The 21973-nt window shown below is 37.8% G+C and overlaps 1 protein-coding gene across 2 annotated transcripts in view; it reads right to left on the reverse strand.

The window, feature by feature from the left end:
• ltbp2 (latent transforming growth factor beta binding protein 2) overlaps window positions 1-21973 on the reverse strand; it is a 127637-nt gene that overhangs the window by 95331 nt on the left and 10333 nt on the right. For both annotated transcript variants that reach the window (XM_015394094.1, XM_015394093.1), the window contains exon 3: window positions 9671-9932. In XM_015394094.1, coding sequence (XP_015249580.1) covers window positions 9671-9932 — 262 coding nt within the window. The remainder of the gene's footprint in view (window positions 1-9670; window positions 9933-21973) is intronic.

The raw sequence follows: 21973 nt of genomic DNA on the forward strand, positions 1-21973 counted from the left end.
ATATATATATATATATGTAATCCTAACCTAAAAAAATATAAATAAACCTTTTAGTAAAGTGAAATCCTAAAAGATAAAGCTTATGTAATAAAGACCTCTGGAAATCGATGTTAAGCCTAACCAAACAGTGGGCCATACATCCTAAAGCTAGAATGAATAAAGTGGTCCCACACACAGCCATGCTTTGATTTACAATTTCAGCACCATACTTTATTCTAGCAGATGATTTTGATAAATGTCATATCCATCTGTACTGAAACTGTTGTGCATTCCGGAATAGCTAGCCTTCCTTGTATAAGCATTGTGCAGTATTTTGGTTACCCAACAGCTGCAGAATCCTGGACGATGAGAAGGATTTGGCTTTAGATTCAGACTTAGCTGGAGCTTTAAGAAAGTTTCAACTGAGAGACAGACAGACATATAAGTCCGGTGCTTTGCCAAGAGATGTCTGTGCTCCTTTGTTTCGACTGGCCTTGCAGGAAGCCAATCCCTCATGGGACTCATTCAGCTCCATCTAGTTAGGAAGATACTTACCAGCTCCTTCTGGCCCTGCTCATTTAGAATTAAAGATTCTGATATCCAAAATTCTACAGTAAATCTAGTCTCACAGTAAAAAACAAGGACTTCAACAGTCTTGGCTGGCTGTTTCTGTGATATGTGATACACTTAAGCCCAACATTTCCTTTTCTTGTCCGACATATTGAAGGATCACTCGAGGACAAAGCTGTCTTTGTAAAGCCTCAGCAAGCTGTTTGACATTAAGTCTAAAGCAAATTAGGTGTGGCTTAGACCCCTTAAATATAAGATGCTACAATTTCTAAATCTTTTTCACATCACAAGAAAAGGTATTTGGGGGAAAAAACACCAGCTTGTATTGAATATATAAAAACTATAAACCATTTAGCCTACCGATGCAATGATACCTCTCATAACATCAGGCTCACGCTGAAATCGGTGTGGTTGTGGTGCAGCAGTGGTGCGGGTGGCATAAGAAACTAATATCATTCAAACCATGTGCACTTGCATTAGCTACAGTGCAGTTGTGATGTAGTTAAACGCCCTGCAAATCAACACATTGATTCCGAAAGAAGGATGGCCAAAAGCAGCGGTCTCCACATCAAGCCCCTGAATTTCCGAAGAAAAGCAGGAGAAGTCAGGCACCAGGCAGAAAAAAAGTCCTGGTGACTTTCAGAATAAAATCAACCCATGCAACCTATGCAAACTTGACTAGCGACACTAGAAAATAAGCTATCTGAGGTGCAAGAGGGATATTTATGAGCACAGATTACGAGTTTTGCCTGACAGCTCCTGGAAAGAGTGTGAACCCGGGCAAACTTCTTTTTGTAGCTCACTTGCACAGTGCCTGCACTGCAGCCACACCGTATTTAGTGTGAGCCAGGGGTAACTGTTTAAAAGAGGCAAAGAATCTTATTCTGAGAAGAGCATACAGCCCTTTACGACCTGTGGGAATTGCCATACCTCTGTTTAAGGAGCAGCCAAAAAGCAAATCAAGGGGAAAATGCCTGATATCCTTGAGTAGAACACCATACAGCAGGTTGGTACAGTAAGGATACTTTTCCAAGCTCCATGTTTTAATTTTAGACAGTACAAGGTGTATATTCCATCTGAATCATAGGTATCAGAGTGATAGCGTCACTTCTTCAAAGTACCTCACATTTTATCTGCAGGCGAAGGTTTTGACAGCAGCTCTGGGCAGATGGTGGTGTGGTTTGTCTGAAGTGGCAGTGAAAGTGACTAGTGATCCATGATAAACATGAAGAACTCCCACCGTGACCACAGTTTCCTCTAAAAAGCAGCTGGGTGGGTATGTGCAAAGCCTTGAGTCAACAAGCCACAGGACCACCAGCCGCATTAGTCACCAGTAAAACGGCAGGGCTGACATAGGCATAGCAGATGATGCAGGGAAAACTACATACATTGTTGTTTTTTCTAACTGGGTGTTTTGTTCTTGTTTTTTCATGCAACAAGATTCAGTCAATTTTTATACTAATTTTTCATCCTACTTTCATTACTCTGGATGTCATTTTAGCCAGCGCTATGTGACAAATTTAGGACAAAGTTTTGTCAAGTCTGAGAAAAGTTACCAAATAGGAGAAATGATAATGTGTTGATGCTGTAATATTAACTGTATGGTGATGGACCAAGAAACTAGCATGATTGTCCCTGACCAATGATCAACTGGTTGCAAAATCAAAAGTATAATGTTTCTTATGGATAATGCCCCATTCAAAATTCAAGATGGAAAGAGAATATTTTTATGAGAGATTTATAGGTTTACTTCATTCAGGCTTAAGAACAGCAAAAAAGAGCCTTTCAAGCTAGGGCTGGGCGATATAGAAAAAAAGCTTATCGATAAAAAAAAATGCATATTGATCGATATCGATAATTATTGAAAAGACTTGAAACCATATTTTATGTGCAGCTCTGCCTGAACATTTTATGATATTGCTAAATGATGTAATTTTAATAAAGAACACAAACACAGACTTCCAAATAAATCTTTATTTAACCAACTTTTTTAACCATAACAAAATTGTTTTAAAAATAACTTAAGAGACCTGAGTTATGTTATTAAAAACTGACAAAGAATAAACTAAAGTGACCAAAATAAATATAAACTAAGCTGAACCTGGTTCCTGCTTTAACCTGAGTTTTTACTTACCGGTAGTTGCTGGCCCCTCAGCATTTTTCTCTCAATTGTTAGAACTACGTGGGAAACTGCCCAGAACTCAAAATATATACCGGTATATATTTTCCCGAAATTCCCGAAGATTCCTCGGAGGCGATGCAGAGCCGCGCCGGGGCCTACACAGCTCGTACTCCTGCGGGTGTGAGCCGCTGAGATGATAAAAAAAAAAAGTTGGTTGTGTTATCAGACTTCGTTTTTACTGGTTCCCTACAAACTTTACAGATGACTGTGGTTTGTTTTTTGTCCGACTTGCCATGACCGAAATACTGCCAAACTGGCGAACTACAAAAACCCTTCTTTGGAACAATTTCCTCCGCCTCTCCTTTCTTCGTCATCTTCATGTGCTCTGTGTTGTGGTTTGAGAGGGTGGCGCTTTGTGACGGCGTGCCTGGGTCCGTGATTGTGATTGGTTGGGAGGAAGTAGTGACTAGCATAAACCTACATGATAGGCTACAATGAGAAGGGAGGAAAACTGCGTTTCTTTATCGAAGTTTTATCGACTCTCTTTTTTTCTATTGCGCCACATGTCTATCGATCGATATATATCGTTATTGAATTATCGCCCAGCCCTATTTCAAGCAGATAGCAGGAAGGCTGAACAAAGTGCAGCCAACTAACTCTAACTCTAACTTTTTTTTGTTTTATAACACAAAATCTATATTTTGCTGCTTATCTATCAGAGTCAGCTGGTACCTATCTCCAGTAGTCTATGGGCAAAAGGCATGGCACACCCTATACAGACATGCATCATTGCAGAGAAACATAGTGGCATATAACCATGCATACAGACACTCACACCTAAGAGCAATTGAGATCAAACCTATGAACCTTCTTGCTGCGAGGCAACAGTGCTAAAAAATGTCCCGCTGTGCAAACCTGCTAAGCCAATCTCTGGTTTAAGCAAATGCATATTGAAGTCTTTGCTTAGAATGCATGAATTTAATTAATTGCAAGTTTAGGTGCTAAACATGTTTTAAATGTTAGTTATATCAAAATTTGCAGCACAAAACCTTCTCTGTTACTTTAAGCTTCCAAATGATCCTCATCAGTTGGTCTCCATGATATATTGTATATATTTGCTGCTTTTCATCTTAGATTTTAGCTATCAGTAGGTTTGGTGGGCTGTCATTATTCAATAATGTAACATATTACCAACAAGCAAAATCTCTGATAGTATTTATTATATTTAAAACTCCATGAAGAAACAATGTATGGTGATTTAAACCAAAACCAAAAATGAACAGTTACAAACTCTTTAGAAATATGCAGTCTCAATGCCTGATCCAAAGTGCAACGTGAAGTCAAGCTGGATCTATGAAGTGATGCACACAGCAGTGTTTACATCCCTCCAGCACAATAGCAGCAGGCCTGCATCAGTCGGATGTGTCAGTACACAGCTTAAAAGGAAAGTATCATAAAGAGTCACTTCAGCAGGAGATAGAGAAACTTTGGTTATAATGACTAGATGGACGCTGGTAATTAATATTCACCGAAAACCCCAAACTAAGTTTAAATAAATAACAAGCCTGTTTAACTAGTGTGGTAAATTGGATGTGTTCTCAGTGTGGTTTTTATCATTTGCATGATCTAAACTGGAATGTCAGCAGAAATAATAGGTTGCTTCTCTATGAAAAGTCAAAACATAGGTCAATAAAAAAAATTTTATGGCACTACTGGCTTGTTTTGTGGACAGTAGTCTGACAGGAAAGGGGATATGAGAGAGGGGGAGAGACATGCAAGTTGGCCACCTCGAGGACTAAGGCCTCCATACAGGGGTCGTGTGTGTTAACCACTGTGCCACCGAAGCACGCCCTCAATGTCAAATTTCAAGAAAAAAAAATTTCTACAATATAATCCATGTAAATCTCTTTTTTCTTATAAATTCAGAGTTTTACTTGAACTAATCTAATATTGTTCTTTGAGGAAAAATAGATCTGCCTTGAGCTTATACATTTTGCCATAGTTCAGCCAATAACTAAACAGCTCACCCTAAATGCTCTATACATCATTATAGAGTCGCTTTTCTACAGCTGCAGCAGGGAAGCAGATCTGAATTTATGGGACAATAGAATCTGCTAGTTATAGGGAAAACAAGGAAGTAAACTTGTTAAAGGCTCTATGTTACCTGAAACTGCAAATAGATTCCAAAACAATGAACCTACGAGATGGTTTAGATAAAATATGCATAAATTAGAAAGGCCTATTCAAAGCCCAGATATAAATCCACTCTATAATGAGAGTAATGTCTGTTGTTGCACTCTCTCAATTTGGCCTTGCAGGTGCTATTAAAAATTTGAGTTTTAGAACTTGCAGCTCTAACTTCAGTGAATCCGGGTGAATTGATGCAAAATCACACCATCCTTCTCTGTTGCAACAGCTCTGCTAGCCAGGTACCTGCTGGCAGCCGTCCTGAGTATGATTATGTAAGCAAGACCACAGAGATGACCTTAGCAGGCTGACACATCCTGTTCTGCCCTTTTCTGTTTCCTGCAGAGCGCTAATGTCAAAGAACAGTGGGGTGAGTGGACATGACATGGAGGGCTCAGGTGGTGAATACATCCTGTGTGAATTATCACAGTTTTAGCTGAACAAGGAGTATCCACCACTAACCCTGACCTTCAGACTGGATTGCACAGGATCTGGAGCTCACAGGGTTCCCAAACCTTTTACTGCTAACCTTAGGAATCACAAGATGTGTTTAAGTCAGAGGAGAAGAATGCTATTTGTCGGCCAGATGTAAAGATGATTGTTATACTTCATTTAAGATTTCAAATCCCATCAGAGAAGAAATGTGGGACACTGGGATTAGTGTTTAAGTTCATAACTCAGAATCTCATAGGACTTGTACATACAGTATAAGTAATACCTCATATGTTATATTTGCATGTATTAACTCCCTTCCGGACCTGTGTTGTAATTCACTCCATGATTCCTGGCTGATGGAATATTTATGTTTGGACTAAGGATGGGAACCTTAAACAGGTCAGGGCAGAAACTGATTTGGAAGTTCTTAGATAATAAAAGAGAATTGTAATATATTTATGCTGAGGTTTTTATGTTACGTTCTGTGAACCCTGTTTTGGAGGTGTGTCTGGTTAGGAAAGAGTCCGATTCATTCCTAAACTTTTCTTTAGTTGCCTGTAGCTTCTAGGACTTGGAGATAAATCAAAAGCACCAATCAGTCAAGCAGTATTTGCAGCCAACCACAGAGAAAACCGTATGTTAAATTATGCTCCATTCTTTAGAAAAAGTACTCCATGCATAACAGTAAACTTTTACTTTTTGTATCACACTGAGTAAAACATTGTTGAAATGTTCTGCAAAAAAAAAGGAGTCATTCCCAAGAAAATAATTCCTTCAAATCTTGATTAAAACTCCTATTTGCAGTAAGTGTAAATGGGATCAGCAGCAAATATTAAAACATCTAGCTTATTTTCTCAAAATGTTTCTTCCTGAGCGACATCCTTCCACTCTCTCCCCGCTTGTTTGTTTTTCTCTTTTCCATTTATTGTAAATGACCTAATACCATTTATCAAGCAGAGCAGCTCATAAGGTACTGCTGTCATTATGGGCCTATTTTTCTGGCATGCATGCCTCTTACTTTTTCCAGGACTGAATAAAAACGATATCTGAATATATGGGACAACATCTGCCCCTTAAAAAAGTTGGGAGATGGACTCTCTTCTCTGACTCCTTTATTAGATCCTGGCACTTATTTTTGCCTTCTGGTTATTGGTCTCTGCGTCCTCACATCGCTCATGCTTTCCAGGCTTTTGCAAAGATGGATCTTCAACTTGATATTTGAAACCAAGAGTTGTATCCTCTCTGTACCTCAAGGGAGCATGGTTTCCCCCCCGGAAGATCGTGCTAAACCAAGGGAATGTCAAAAGAAAAGAAATTGCAGCAGTTCACCATGGCTCCAATAACTTACTGGAAAGAGCAAGGCAAGTATTCCAATAAAATACAGATTAATGTTGCAGTGAAGGCAATTTAAGCGGGAGTTTTTATTCAGACCTGAAAATGATTAAGTACACTGATTACTGGAGTCTATCTTGAGTTAGTTAGAAAGACTGAACCGGACGGTCAATGGGATTAGTCAGCTTCAGGAAAAACATGACAACTAACACAGTCATTGTGGTGGTATTTGTGATTCAGGAACACTGTCTGCTCCTTGCAGCATTGAGCCTGCAGTCCGGTCTTCTTGTATTTACCCCAGACCCATGACTCAGTACACAAATATGTCCTGTGAGTCAAGAACAAAGAAAACATATGCATAGCAACTGTGCACTCTCCAGAGATCTTGTATTGATTAGAAGATTTACTATGACTTGGGGATAATTGTTTTGGGAAGGAGGATGTAGAAAATGAGTTTTTGTGAAGTGGGTGCCAAAATATTCAGCTGAGTTTCACTGAGCTACCACAAACACGTGGGTGCTTTGCCATCATCATTCCACAACACCAGCAAGGGCTCAAAATGACATAAGAACTTTGCTAATTAGCCAGAGAGTCATCATAAATGTCAAATATGATTGAAAATTAGTAAATTATGATCTCACTACCCAAATACATTTTGGCATTTAAACAACTGGAAAAGCAATAGGCCTAGTTCCAAAATAGAGTCAAAATTGACAAGATAAGTCCAGACTTGCAAGCAATATGAATCCATCACAATACCCCCGGAATCAATTACTCGGTTTTTCCTTGATCGGAAATACAGCTCTGAACGTGGAAAAGTCATTAATCAAACCAAAAAAAGCAATTTTCAACAAGACTATATCTTTAACAGTCAGACATGAAGGCCAAGGAGCTATTAAGCTTGTCTGATCAGCAGTCTATAGAGAATATGCTGACCACGATGAAAGAGACCTTTGTCTGGACAATTATTAGTAAAAAAATAAATGCACAAATCTGAAGCAGTTAAAAACTCAAGCATTATGAGATAATAAGTCTGTCTGGTAAGGCATTAAAGTTTCCTTAATTTCATAAATTAAAGCTAAGAAAAATTCACAAATTGTTTTGTTTTTAAGCAGCTAAGGATTGCTTGCTTTATATAGCTTTTTAATTTCATTTTAAGTGTAAGATGGCAAGATGAAAATGGCATTTCTTAACATTTTCTTTCAACAATGACATTTTTTCCAGCCATTCTTCTAAAAGGGTTGATCCACCCTGAGCGCTCTCAGGCCAGTCAGCAACCCAATACTTTAACTCAATGAAGAATGAAAGTTTGCTAATTACATTATCAGCAGGGTATAAGAAATGAAGTAATATATATCATATATAAGAAGCAGTATAAAAAGGTTACTGAACCTTCAACAACTTCACTAGAAATAAATTCTTTTTTTTAATCTCTTCTTTCTAGTAAAGATTTTCTGAATAAGCACAGACTAGAATAATTTCAGTATAGATTTAAATTGTCCAGGAAACAGACATCGAGACTGTTTTTATATTTATTTTTCAAAGATAGCTGTGGCAATGTCGTCATTAGATCCAATGCAGTTTGCCTTCTTGGCATTAGTTGATGGATGCCTCTGCCTGCTGCATTGAGCTCTCATCCAACTGGAGAAGCTTGAAAGCATTAAGGATCACTGTCAATCCTTTCAATACTTTCAGTATTTTTAGCATTATTTACAACAGGACTACCAGAAGTTGACTACCATCTGTACTAATGGATACTAATTACCTCACTAGTCATCAGCAGTATGAGGACATGCGGCTATGTTTCCTTCTGACAGGTTGGTCTGCAGCAGGGGAGAACCACAGGGAACTGTGCTGGCACCACTGCTGTTTACCCTCTACTCTGCTCGCTTTTTCATAAACTCCCCAGACTGCCACCTTCAGAAGTTCTCGAATTACTCTGTCATATGGGGTCTCATGATAGGTAAGGATGAATCAAAAAAATTCAGGCAGCTGACTCTGCACTTATAGGTGGTATGAGATAGAGGAAAAGTAAGAAAAATAACACTTTAATATCACTATTTGAAAATGTCTCCCACCCAATGCTGTTTGAAGCTCCTGTAAAACCTGCAGGCTCCTTCAGTAAAACACAGATGCACGCTAGAGGCAAAAAAAAGTACTTCTGCAGATCCCATTGCTGCTGTTAGACATTATAACCTTCCCTGCTAACTACAAGTCTAATAAGTGTTTACAGCCATGGTATATTTGCACAGTTTCTAATCTGCTCAATATATGTTCTGTTCTGCACAGATGTTAATGACTGTTTGCAACAGCTTTTTTTTTTTTTACCTGCTCTGGAAGTGTTTTCAACAACTATGTTTATCTGTGCAGCTTCTCTATCTCTCAGTAAACTGGCTCTTGTTTTTTCCTTTGTTGTTTGAGTGTGCCCTTTTATAAATATAGTGTTTTTCTTTTTTTTCCTTCTGGGATATGTTTTTGTCTTCTGCGGTAGAATTTAATTCTAAAATCTTTTCATACTTGTCTTGTTTGTACCTGTAAGCTTCATTTTTCCAATGCTAGAAATCTTAAAGGCTTATCTGTAATTTGTAAAAATCAACACAAGCGGATCATGTCTGCAAGCGTCCTTTAGTACTAGTAGATCAAAAATCTCTCCTTTCATAGGGTATATGTTGTTTTTTAGCATGCCTTGTATACAAAGTTATTGTAGCTAGAAAAATAAACATATTTTCCAAAATAAGAAGAAATTTCATTGTTCATTGTTTTTTGTGTGATCAAAAGGAATCCATACCGATTAAGAGCAAATGAAAATACAAATGTTCAGCCAATTTCAGCAATAAAAAAAATGTCGATTTTAGTAGAATGGCTCCTATATGTAGATTTTCTTGCATTGAAGAAACACAGTTTGTTTAGGAAGCAAATTTAACAAGTTTATCAATAGCAAACGTAACAGATTTTGGAAAGGCACTTCATCTAATAATCTAATAATATATAATAAAAAAGTAAACCCTTCTGGGTATAACAGGAAACAGCTGAGGAGCTACTTACGCAGGCTGCTTGGTGGTCACTGGTCGCGGGGTCTGTACCTTGATGGTGTCAGCAACCTGCCTCTCTGAGGGCCTTTTCTGTGGTAGGTCTCTCTGGAAAGGTTTGGTGCCAGGCTGAATACGCCTCAAAGCGCCTCGCTCACGAATGTACACCTGCTCGGGGGCCACCTCCTCACAGCGGGGCCCCTGGAAGCCTGAGCGGCACACACAGGTATGCGGTCGGCTGCAGGAGCCGCGGTTCTGACAGGGGGGCTGGCAGTCGGCTGGGGAGAGAAAGCAAAGAGGGGGATCAGGTTCTCAGCAACATACGCTGTAACATATGGTCCCCTTATATGAGGGAGCAGGAGAAATGACTTTTCCTGATCATAGCACAGCGGTTCATATTGAATTGATTCAATAAAAGGGCCTCTTGTTTAATGCTTTCCATTTTGTAGGGAGCATGCTGAGGTTGTCTCCTTCAATCACTGCTGAGATTTTAACCAGCCTTGTTTAGTCTAAATGTATATGAGCACTTACATTAATTCTCCAGGAGGTAAAACAGTAAAACAAGCTTGTGGATTACTTTAGTGCTGCTGGCATTTTCACTCTGTCAGTTGTTGTTTTTTTCTGATCAAGAATTAAGCCCGTTCTTTCACTATAACGAGTGGCAGCCTAAAAACAGGCCATAAAAACACAGATCATAAAATGGCACAAAAATTTATATCTGTTTGCTTAAGGCTGACTGAGAAAAGCCAACATGGCGGGGAGAGCTGTCTGTGCTTCATGAGGATCAGATACCTTCAGTTGGAAGGACATTAACTTATACGCTAATTTACTTTAACCTTGAGGCAGGTGTGGGTCTTTTTTGGGATAAAACTGTGCATTCATCAACTACATTAATATGTATTTGCACTGTGGCCTGCAGAAAAAAAAAACAACAGCTTGAACTTTTTCTTATGTAAAAATTATATACAAAAACAAAGATGCATGTGCATTAATCTACCCTGAATTAATATTCTATAGGACCACCTTTGGCTGCAATTACTGTCCAATTACTGCTGCAAGTCTTTTGACATTTCAATAATTTTTGCATATCTAAACTAAAATGTTGGAAAATTTTAGGTATTTTGTTTTGTTTTGAAGATCTCTTCTTTTTTATTTTGATGTGTGTGTGTGTGAGTGTGTGTCCTTTCTAGCAGACTAGCACTGAAAAAAAGTTTTACTGGTGCCAAGAAGAAGACTAAAAGATTTACTTTAATGGGAGAATTATGGCTTTCTCTTACAATGCTCCATTTGATATACATGTGTATGTAAAGACTTTTATTAGACATTATTTAGGGTCCAATGGCCATAGAGATAAAAAAAAAAAAAAAAAAGTAAAAGAGAAAGAGAAAATAGAAAGGGAGAGGAGGGAGTTGCAAAAAAAGATTTGCTAAGTAGCTGTTGCTCAATCAGACTGGATTGGGAACATCTCCAACTAGTAAGTTCCAATTCTTACTAAATATTCTTGAGTGTATTTCAGGGTTGTGCGTTTGACTGAAACTTTCTAACACAGTAATAAGCCTTTTGTATTTCTAGCTGAAACAAGTTTTTTTGGGTAATATTAGGCTAGAGGACAGCTGCCTAATACATGGGATCTACATGGGATCATGGGATGTTTCCTTCAAACATTTCCTTTTATAAATTCCATTAATTGTTCTCATCAGCTCTTAGCAACATCTCTGATCCTGGAGAAGCAAAGCATTCCCACAGCATGTTGCTGCCACTACCATGTTTCACAATAGGGGTGCTAATACAGCAAATACTTCATCATCAAGTGTCTGTCTGTAAGCTCCTCCAAAGTTACCTTGGACATGCATCCCGGATATTTGCTCCTTTTAACTTAGCCTGGCAGTTTAAATATAGAGTAAGACCATGTCTTAGGGTGATATATTTACTGTACTCTTTCTGTTGTCACGATTGATTAAACAGTGCTCCATGTAATGTTTAAGTTACTAAATAATATTTTTTTATAAGGAACTCAAACAAAGCTAATGCATAATATATTATCAACTGTCTGAAATCAAAGACTGATTAAGTTACCTTACATTGAAATAAAGATACTCAGCATCTCTCCACAAGCCCCACTGAGAGCCGGCCTTTGCACTCCATTTACTTTAAATCAGGAAAGACACTGTGGCACCCTATTTAAAACAAGCAGGCTGACCTAGCGTCACCAATGAATGTAGCTTACAGCACTTGAGGATTTATGACACTGTCCTCAAACACTACATTAGGCCAGTGGTCTGCGGTGGCTAAAGCAAACAGCAGCGCTCTGTCAACAGCTATGGAATGCTATTGACACAGATGCTGTGAACAGTGACAGATCGCAAGCAGGAACGCTGCCACGGATCTAACTGGCAGCCAACAGGGATTGCACTGGTTGGAAACAGTACTTTATACCTGCTGCACACTTCCTGTTATTCCATTGCTTTACGGAATCTGGTCACATTGTTATGATATGACTCTTAAAATCAAAGGTCAAATATGTTTTCCATCCACTTTTGAATTAAACTCCCATTTACTGTAGATTATCCGACTATGACCAAATAATAGAATAAAATAAGCAAACTTGATTCATCCAATCATCTTATTTTCTTAAGTATTGCCTTTTTGCCCTTTTTTTGATGAATTGTAAACATTTAAATAGAGGGGTTGGGAATTGTACAACTCGATATGTGATCCAAATTTTCTGTTATGGGATAAAGTAGAGGTTGCATGTATTTTGCTTTGGAAAGAAGTCAAATACCACATAAAGCATGGGCTGACTAAATGCTGTTGAATTGTCCCAAGGTCTGCTCTAGATCAAGTTTTGGATGCAGCTCTGGATCAATAGGACACAGATTCCTTGGATATTATGTTGAAATGCGAGTGAAATGTGAGTGAAATGTGAGAGTTCGTCCAATAAAACTCTCCCAGCTACTATGAGAAACAATCAAGAGCTGATAAAAATGTTTTATGTTTAATAATGCATGTTTATCTTAGAGGTGCAGTATTGACAGGAGACAAATATGTTACCTTTACTGATAACAGCTGACAGGTCAGTGACTCTGGGCTTGACATATGGCCTCACATGCAGCATGCACTGCAGTGTCATACAGTGCCACTGCCTATCTGTGTTTGTCTCGGGAGTCCTGCCTCTGGGCTGTTGAACACATTGTCACAGTAATTGCTGTCGCGCAGATTTCTCTTGCACATCATTAAAACTAATTGCCTTGCATTCCATCCATTTCAGAAATATGTGCAGCAATTATTACTTTGAGAGAGTAATCATAAAATGAGAATCTGTCGGAAACGAAAGAGAAGAAATGGCAAACATTCCTGGCATTGCCACTTCAGCCTTAATTATGCCTGAGATAGATTGGCTTAGTTTTCTGGAGAGTGTGTCGACATCCATTTATCTGAAAAAAATGAAACTATCAGACTGTACATTTTAATTTTATACATAATGGAGCTATAATAAATTATTGAGGAAAAACATAAACAAATAACAAACTCAAAAAATAACAGCCTGATATTAAGCATGACCTCTCATTTTAATGGCACTGCTTGTGAGGGGTTGCAAATTGCACTGAAGAAAAACATCCCAACATAAGGCTGCTGCCATCACTATGGCCTACACTATATACAGTATGACAATTGTTTTATCGTAGATTGTTTTCAGATGCCACAAAGTACACGGATAATATGGGAAGTGGTGGCCCTGTGGTCAGATAGCAGGGCATAGTCCTAGCGAGGGCGTAACGTTTATGCTTCAAACTTCCGACTGTGACTGTGTCCCTGAGTAAGAACCATTTACCCTGCGATGCTCCCTAGTTGCTGCAAGCTGCAAGGTTTGCTACGTAGATTTTCCTTTTTTAGCTTTAATTATTTTGTGTTGCAGGACATCATAGATTGTTGCAGGGTCGCTTCTGGCCTCACGCCCAATGCTGACCTTAAGTGAGCTTAAGAACATAAAATTTTCTAAAATTCATTTGTTGTTTTGTCAACATTCTGATTTACGAATTAAACTACCTTTGAAAACAACTGTAGAATTTAAGTGTGGCATTTAATACATCTCAGTAAAATCATGTTAAATTTCAAAAAAAGGGTTTCCTACAGTATTATCTAACAAAATGCTTTACAACATCTTTTTATTAAAATAAATGTAGAAGAAAAATCAACGAGAGAGTTAAGTAGCTCTGTTTTAAAGAAAATGGTTAAATAGGCAAAGAGATGGGTTGCACAGTGAAGCAGTGGGTAGCACTGGTGCCTTGCAGCAAGAAGGTTCTGGCTCTTCCGGCCTAGGGTCTTTCTGCATGGAGTTTGCATGTTTTCCCTGAGCATGTGTAACTTCTCTCCAGGTACTCCGGCTTCCTCCCACAGTCTAAAAACATGACTGTGAGGTTAATTGGCTTCTCTAAATTCCCCTTAGGTGAATGTGTGTTTGAATGGCTGTCTGTCCTGTTTGTCTCTGTGTTGCCCTGCGATGGACTGGCAACCTGTCCAGGGTGGACCCCGCCTCTCGCCCATAGACAGCTGCAGATAGACACCAGCACCCCTCGCGACCCCAGCAGGGATAGGCGTGACAGAAAATGGATGGTTTTTAAGGAGATACCTTAAGCATAATTTCCTCTCTGTGTGAATAAAACATACCCTTCAGCATCTGTGAAATTTTGGCTTCCACACTTTACAACTTTTTGAATTGTCCTTTTTACGTTTAGATTTTTTACTGAAAGATTAAAATATTTTACAGAAGTTCTGGACATATTAAATGGCAATCAAATTTTTGGAAGAAAAAAGCATTTATTTAGAGGCTCATGTCTACTTCGTAAGTGATTCATAAAAATGCTCACAGATGGTTATTAGGAATACCCACTAGTAGATTATGAATAACATAATCTAGCTAATGACATCATGCTAAACTGTATGCTTTTTTAAAATATGCATGTATTGGTGAACTGCAGCACCAATAAAACATATTCCACCAAGTCTTGTTGCATTGCCTCACCTCCTTCTAACGCAGTGCCGCCCTCGGAGAGTGACAATGCATTATTAATTTCTGTTTCAATTAAGGAGTAAGGTTTCTCTTTGGATAATAAATCACTGCCTATTTCTTTTTTTACATCTGGTCTGTTGTTACGCTTTGAGACAAATGTGCAGTGTTAAATTCAACAATATACATCCAGATATGAATATGTAAAAAACACAAAGCATGTCATGAATAGGCCAAGTTTAACCATGGTAAAGCAATGTCAGAAGTTTACTTTAGTCATATTTACTCATGTTTATTGTAATCTAACTCTGAGTTTTTCTCAAAATAAAATGCAAGTAAAATGAATCTGCAAGCAATTAGATTTTTAACCAAAATAGATTCTATATGACTGAATATAAATGCTTTTGTCTTGAAAGTGCTTTAAGGTGATAGTGAAATATTGAACATAAATAATATTAAACTAATTGAATGGAATTTCTATTTTTTTTTTTATTAGGCAGACAAATAGATATAATACTGCACTGCAAGGAGTTTGATTCTATGCAAAATAAATGTATTTTCATTTAGGTTTTTCTTATAAACAGAATAGTGAAGACTGCGTTAAAATATTCATGGAGGGCTTTATTGCACTGCTTAGGAGAATCCTGACATTTCCATGCATTACTACACCTAATTAAGGGAAACAAAATGCTAGAAGGTTATATTGTCAACACCTATTTTTATTTTTATTCCTATGTATGTTAAGCTTTGAGTACCTCAATTAAGTCAGTCCCTTTGGCTTTATTATTTTGTTTTTCTATTTGAAATTTGGCTAGAAGTGTCTGAGTTGAAATGTTTGAATCTGATTAAGGTAGTCAAGCTTTCCCTCTTTCCACTGGATTATATTTTCATACTTGTACTCGTTTCTCCTTCATTACAACCCAACAGAGATTTGCTCTTACCTCTCTCTGACTCAGAGGTAATGCAAACCATTACATCTTTACAGCCCTTTCATTGAGCAAGGTGGAATCTGAAACCAAAATCTAACTGAACTCTTAACTGCAGAAAAATCTCCTACATGTCAAATGTGGAGCTTCCAAATGTAACCTGACAATTCTAAAATAATATTGGTAATGAAAGCACAATCAGAAAAAATATCTCTCGACTGACTAAAAGCATTACATATAATCATGAGATTTAGAGGCTAGAAAATCCTCTGGAGATGAGAATTTAGTTGATTATGGAAACTTAATTTATTATAGTGTCTAGATTTAGTTCAGAAAAAGAAAATATTGGCACTAACATTAGTCGCTTAGGTAAAATACAGCATTTGGGATATTTTGTGAGAGCGGCAGAAGAAATTATTAAGGTGCAGAGTTTTTCACAGTTCTTTCTGTCACTTGCAATGATGGGCAAAAACATTTACCGTAAAGCAATCGCAGTTTTTTTAACAGAAGCATCTTCCTACTTAAATGGCATGCTGTGTTGTCTTTCCCTTTCTAAAGATTATCTAAGAGCGACTGAGCTCTGCATCACCTCTTTTTTTATATGCTGGTGAAGATTCTCAGTCATCCAGGTCACAGTCATTCCAAAGAAAACTTAAGACAAACCACTGGACTTTGTTTCCCAAGTTTGAAGACGTTTCGCGTCCCATGTGCATGTTTTCGAAGCCATAACAAGGCTTTTGTTGGGCTACTCTATAAAGCCTGGAACCTAACACCACTCCAGACATTTTATATTAAGAAAGCTTTCTGGATGGGAAGCGAAATGTCTTTAGACTTGGAAAGCAACTTTTTTTTTTATCTCCTTTTTATACCTAAACGAAAAAAAACACTATGGATTATTAATTCCTATGATTTAGTGAAGCCTGTTTTTTTATGCTCAATACAAAAATAGAAAAAAAATCATTCAGTATGCTGCAGAACATTTGGAGAAGCCATTAAAAATGTGAATATAATGGGTGGTCTATATTATTATTATTAAAAAAAGACACTGCATGGATTATCCAAAGTGGATATTGGAGTAGGGAGCATGATATGGGTCAGCTTTTCAATAAAGGGTTCTAGAAGCCCTCATATAATTGAAGGAAAGTGAAAACACTTTTGATGTCCTGAGAATATCAGGAAGATCAGGTCAGAGTGGATTTTTAGAAAGAAAACAAAGCAACACACACATCCAATCAAACTCACCGGTTCAATCTCCTGACTTGAATCCACATTTTAAAAAGAGTGATCAGAGTGCAAGGAAAAAGAAAATTCAAGATTTGAAGACAGTTTGTATTAAAGAGTTGTTCAAAATGCATATTTGGTCATGTATTTAAGTTGTATGTATTACCTTGGTTAATACACAGATCTAGTTTGAATTTAATGTCAATAACCTCATTAAAATCCATGTACTGTATATTTACTTAGAAAAAATGTGTGCAATACTGATCTGTATCAGTTAACTTTACTTTCTGCATATTGATGAAATTAAACAAGATTTTTAAATTAGTTTAAAGTCATACAAGAAAAAAGTCATCAAGATAAAGGAAAAACTTTTGATACTAAGTCTGGCAGACCTCCTGTGTTGACAGCAGAGGCTTTTCTTTAGGGGTCACCAAAGAACAAGACAGATCTCATGAAGGAGGTCACGTGTCCAGAATTGTGGGAGGCAAAGCAGAGAGACAAGCTCGGAAATTCTCCTTTCATCCAAACACACATCCAGTGAGGAAACAAGACTTGGTCTATTGAGCAGTTAATACAATTGCCCTGCAATGCTAATCATTTCAAGTGAGTGTAAATCTCTTTCCAACATGTGATTTCCACATGGCGCCCAGAGCTAGCGCCATCATTTAGGCCAGATCAAACAATGACTGCCGTCTACAACTCTGCAAGTTTTCACAAAACTTCCCTATTCTTTCTAATAAAAGCCAGAGAAAAAAGAGCTTATAACTCTTTCACTGATCTTTCATTTGCCCTTTGTGGGAAATCACACATGGATAATTACCCAGGTTGACCAAATTAAGATGTCTCTGTCAGTAGAAACAGTGCAGGCTTGTCAGGCCAGAACAGTAGTGAGAACTTTTACTCACTGAACCCACCTCAAGTCTATGAATACATTTTGATAACCCAAATCTAACCCATGACACAGTTAACATTACTTTCAGGCATTCCATACCGCTACCCTCAAACTTCAAGATTCAGCTGCTAATGGGCCACATGCTGGTGCGCTCCATGGATGATATGTGGATTACCGGGGGAGTGTGCTGGCAGACTTGTAAAGCCGACTCTGAGAAACGTGGTGTTCACCAGAAAACCCCAAGGACGTCATCTTCCTGAGGGGGTAGTTCGAAGGGGAGGGGGGTACACCTCCCAACAGCTTCCATATGGTCTTTAAAAAGAAGGTCGTGATAATATATGGTACCTTACCAATACATAGCACTGTGAGTGTGTCTGCTGTAGAGTGAGAAGGGTGCTTGTTGCCTTTTTTGCACAGGAACTGTAAATCGCCTAGACTTGATTGACACTTCAACAAATACATCTCTAGCTGCCATGACAACAGTTTATCAGAAGAAAATCCAGCGTTATAAAAGAACATTTTAGACTTCTAAGGGCAAACATATAGCTTAATTAGCGATTGGATTAGCTCAAGGAACATAATTAGCCACTTTCTTAAAATGCCAAATCTTTTTAGAAACTTTTGCACCCCATAGTACTGTGTTGCTAACATGCAATTTGTGGCTCCACATGATCTTAAATGTATTAATTTCTATTTAAGCCAGATAAACTATTAAACATACCCAGAGCTCCCATACTAGTATATTTAGTGATGTAAGCCATGTGTATGTTTTTATATTCATTCTTTTATCCATCGCATATTTCTATCTCCTATTACCTCTTTTTCTATGCCCAAGAGAAGTTCACATCCTCTATCTTCAGTCACTTTCCTGTAAAGAATTGCATTGCTGTCAGGCTTTGAGAGCACTCCAATTTCCATAATTCACAGAGGCAATATTAAGCCCCATCTACAGATGTTATGGCCCCAAACTCTTCCCCTACAAACCTGTAAAAGTAGCCAACTTGGGAAATTGGCTTCTTTGTCTAACATGAATCTAAAGAGTCAATTTTCCTGATTTAAAATTTTCAGATAATTATAATTTCTGAAAAGACACATAAGTCCTCTCCTACACCTTTAATGCATTTGTTGCGTTCATTTGATAGATTATGACTTATTTATTTATGTACATTAATATAGTTTTGAGAAGCATATCGCTATGCCTCTATCTTCGAAACAGCACATATAGGCATGATTTGATGGTGAATAGACCTCCTTTCCAACACACCTTTGTCAGTGGTGGGAATTTGAAAAATATGTGGTTCAGGACATCAAAATAGAACATCAATTACAACCTACAAACAGATGCTCCAGTTGGGGCGGAGAAAGCAGCATTCCTCGTATGGAAAAGCAAACCCACAGCGAGCTGTCCGGCCTTTGTGTTAATGATGGGGTTTCTGGACTATGGAGTGTTTATTCATTACAGGACCTGTCAAATAAGCTATAACTCTCTAAAAAGAGTGTCATGGCCTCTAAACTGTAAACTGTGCATTATTTACAAATCCACAAGAGGACTTAGTGGCAATCTTAGCAGTACTTTTCAGTCAGGACTAAATGACATCAAGAAACAACAAATTTTTTAAAACCTCCTTCTGTTCTCATAAATCTGACGTCGTTGCTATCTTAACATCAAGTCACTTCCCTGAATTATTCCAAATATGACCAGCTCTCTTGCAACAAATATTCTACAATTTCGTTCTTCATATATTAGAAAGATTTAAAAGATATTCAAGTGTTATATAAAAATGCTTTTCTCTAGAAAAGGAGGGGTTCATGGGGATGTTTTTGTCAATGCCAAAAATGAAAACATCCAAATGATATAAACTGGAATTTAGAAGGCGGAGCAATAAGATTTTTGTCACAGAACAGACTGCAAATGATACCATCAAAATATTTATGTTTCAAAGTCTGGTCAGGGAGGCCAGCGAAAACGTAAACTGAAATGGTTTCTAACCAACTATAAGATGGTGAACGTAAATATTTGGATGCTGTTTTTGAGGTCAGAAAATGCTCACACGTTACAGTTCTTTTACTGCTGCCTCCCACATGGAAGATTGAACCAGGATGTCCAAAGACAGAGAGCAATTCAAAAAGCTGCATTGTTAAATGTTATCAGCACTAGGGCTGGGCAAATATAGCCAACAGGTTGATTAAAGACATTAACACGCTTAAAACGCTTCACACTCTTATTAACGCTTTTCACAAACAAGTTTGCACTTTTGAGACAGTTTTGTTCACATCTCACGTTTAAACTGTCCGATTTACAAGTTTGCACTTTGTGTTTAATATGACAGGAAAAAATAAAATACATGAGTATTTTGAAACACAGCTGAACCACTTTCACTGTCGTAAAAACAAATCGAAACAAAATTAATCAATTTAGAACTGTATGAATCAAAATCGAATCGATTCAGGACTTTGCAGAAAATACCCAGCCCTAATCAGCGCTAGTGCTACTTTTAAAAGCTGAATATTTGCAAAGTAAAGAAAATTATCCTTAGTTTAATATCTAAAAAGCTGAGTGAACCAGAACCGGATAGCTCTACACCAATCAAAGATTCTGAATAAAAGTTTTTGGATTTATAAGGTGATAGTGGTGTGTGGTGCAGGGTTTTTTTTCTTCAACCAGGGGTTGCCAGTCCAAACCCCTAGCTCTCTCCATCTCAGTTGATATGTCCTTGTACCCTATTTCTTTTTCACAACGTCCGAGTATGAATGACTGAATGTATTGTAAAGACCTTTGGGGTCAGACCATTTACCACCATGTGTGCATCCAGTGTTGGATTTCTGTCATTGTGATGTTCAGGAAGATCAGTGTTGTCTGCTCTTTGATGTGTTAGCAACTTTTAATTCTTGTGATGTGATGCTTCTTTCTTCCTGAAAACTTTCCACTATTGTTCAGTCTCCATCCTTGGTAGGTTAGTTTGTGTGGTATGACTCTGCCATTGAGAGTACACTTAACTGGCTTAGTGGAGAACAGCTTGTTTATTTGTCTGGCTTCTATCTCCTTTGTGTACCTCTTCAGTCGGGCGCCAGTCTTCTACTCCACAGTACACACTGTCCATTGCTGCTACTCTTAAAGTTATCTTTGCTAAGCATCTCAAGGGTCACTGATGTTGTACTGTATATCAGCTCATTGGTTTCAGTGATGGACACAGTAAGGATCATACTTAGTGCTGTATTCACATGATTGAAGAGATTATCTGGAGGCACTTTGTTTAATTTTGTTAGCTGGTGTCGAGGTTGACAGGGTCTTAATTTAGCCATCCTCTGATGTCTCTCATTTAGTTTTTCTTACATTGTTGGGGCTTGGTACGGAATCTTTGAGGGGGTTAATGTTATATCCTCCATCTGACTTTGTGTCTTGGCCTCCCCTTGCCGTAGTTTTTGTGTGTTGTATGTCCTGGCACGCTAGTTGTGAGAGCAGCTGCCGTTTGTGGATGTTGGAACACTGAGCTACTAGATGTTTGGCTGTTAGTTTAAACTGTGGGTATCAAAGAGTCTACGTTTCCCACAGGCTTTTCATAAAACCCTGTTGACCAAGCTTACTGGAGTAGCATTCCACTATTGCCTTATTAACTTCTTGAGTCCATGTTTTCTGTGTTCCACTAGCCCACTTGTCCTCTTGGTACCTTCTCAATTGACACAGACCTTGATTGACCAGGCAATATATACATATACCGGTATATATATATATATTAATCTAATGTCTCCCAAAAAATTTACAAAACAGATAATTTAAATGTTATACTTAGCAATAAACCTACTGTTACTTACTTTTACTTCCTACCTCTTTTGACTGAGCATTGTTCAGTGAAAATAAGACACATGATAACATATTTACCAATTTAGCTATCCACATTTTCGCGACAGAAAGTTACCTGACAAAGAAAACATTGCAAACTGTAACTGGAATCTTAAAAAGATGTGAATTTAACAGAAATACACAATCTTTTGATGAGAATGAAATTAAGATGTAAAGATTTGGGGCCTATTTTATTAGGTCAAAGTCATAAACGATTTGCCCAGACTATAAAATCCCAAACTACTTACATAATCAAAGTTGAATTAGTGGCTTATAGTAATTAAGATAATGTATAATGATACTGCAACATCTCTTGGTGATATCACCTACTGTACAGTAAATGCTTAAAGCTACAGTGTGTAATAATTACAGGGATATACAGTCAGAAATGTAATATATTATACATAACTATGTTATTTATCATCATCTAC

This window comes from Cyprinodon variegatus, unplaced genomic scaffold (assembly GCF_000732505.1).
Source record: "Cyprinodon variegatus isolate N-32 unplaced genomic scaffold, C_variegatus-1.0 Scaffold671, whole genome shotgun sequence".
Taxonomy (NCBI): Eukaryota; Metazoa; Chordata; class Actinopteri; order Cyprinodontiformes; family Cyprinodontidae; genus Cyprinodon; species Cyprinodon variegatus.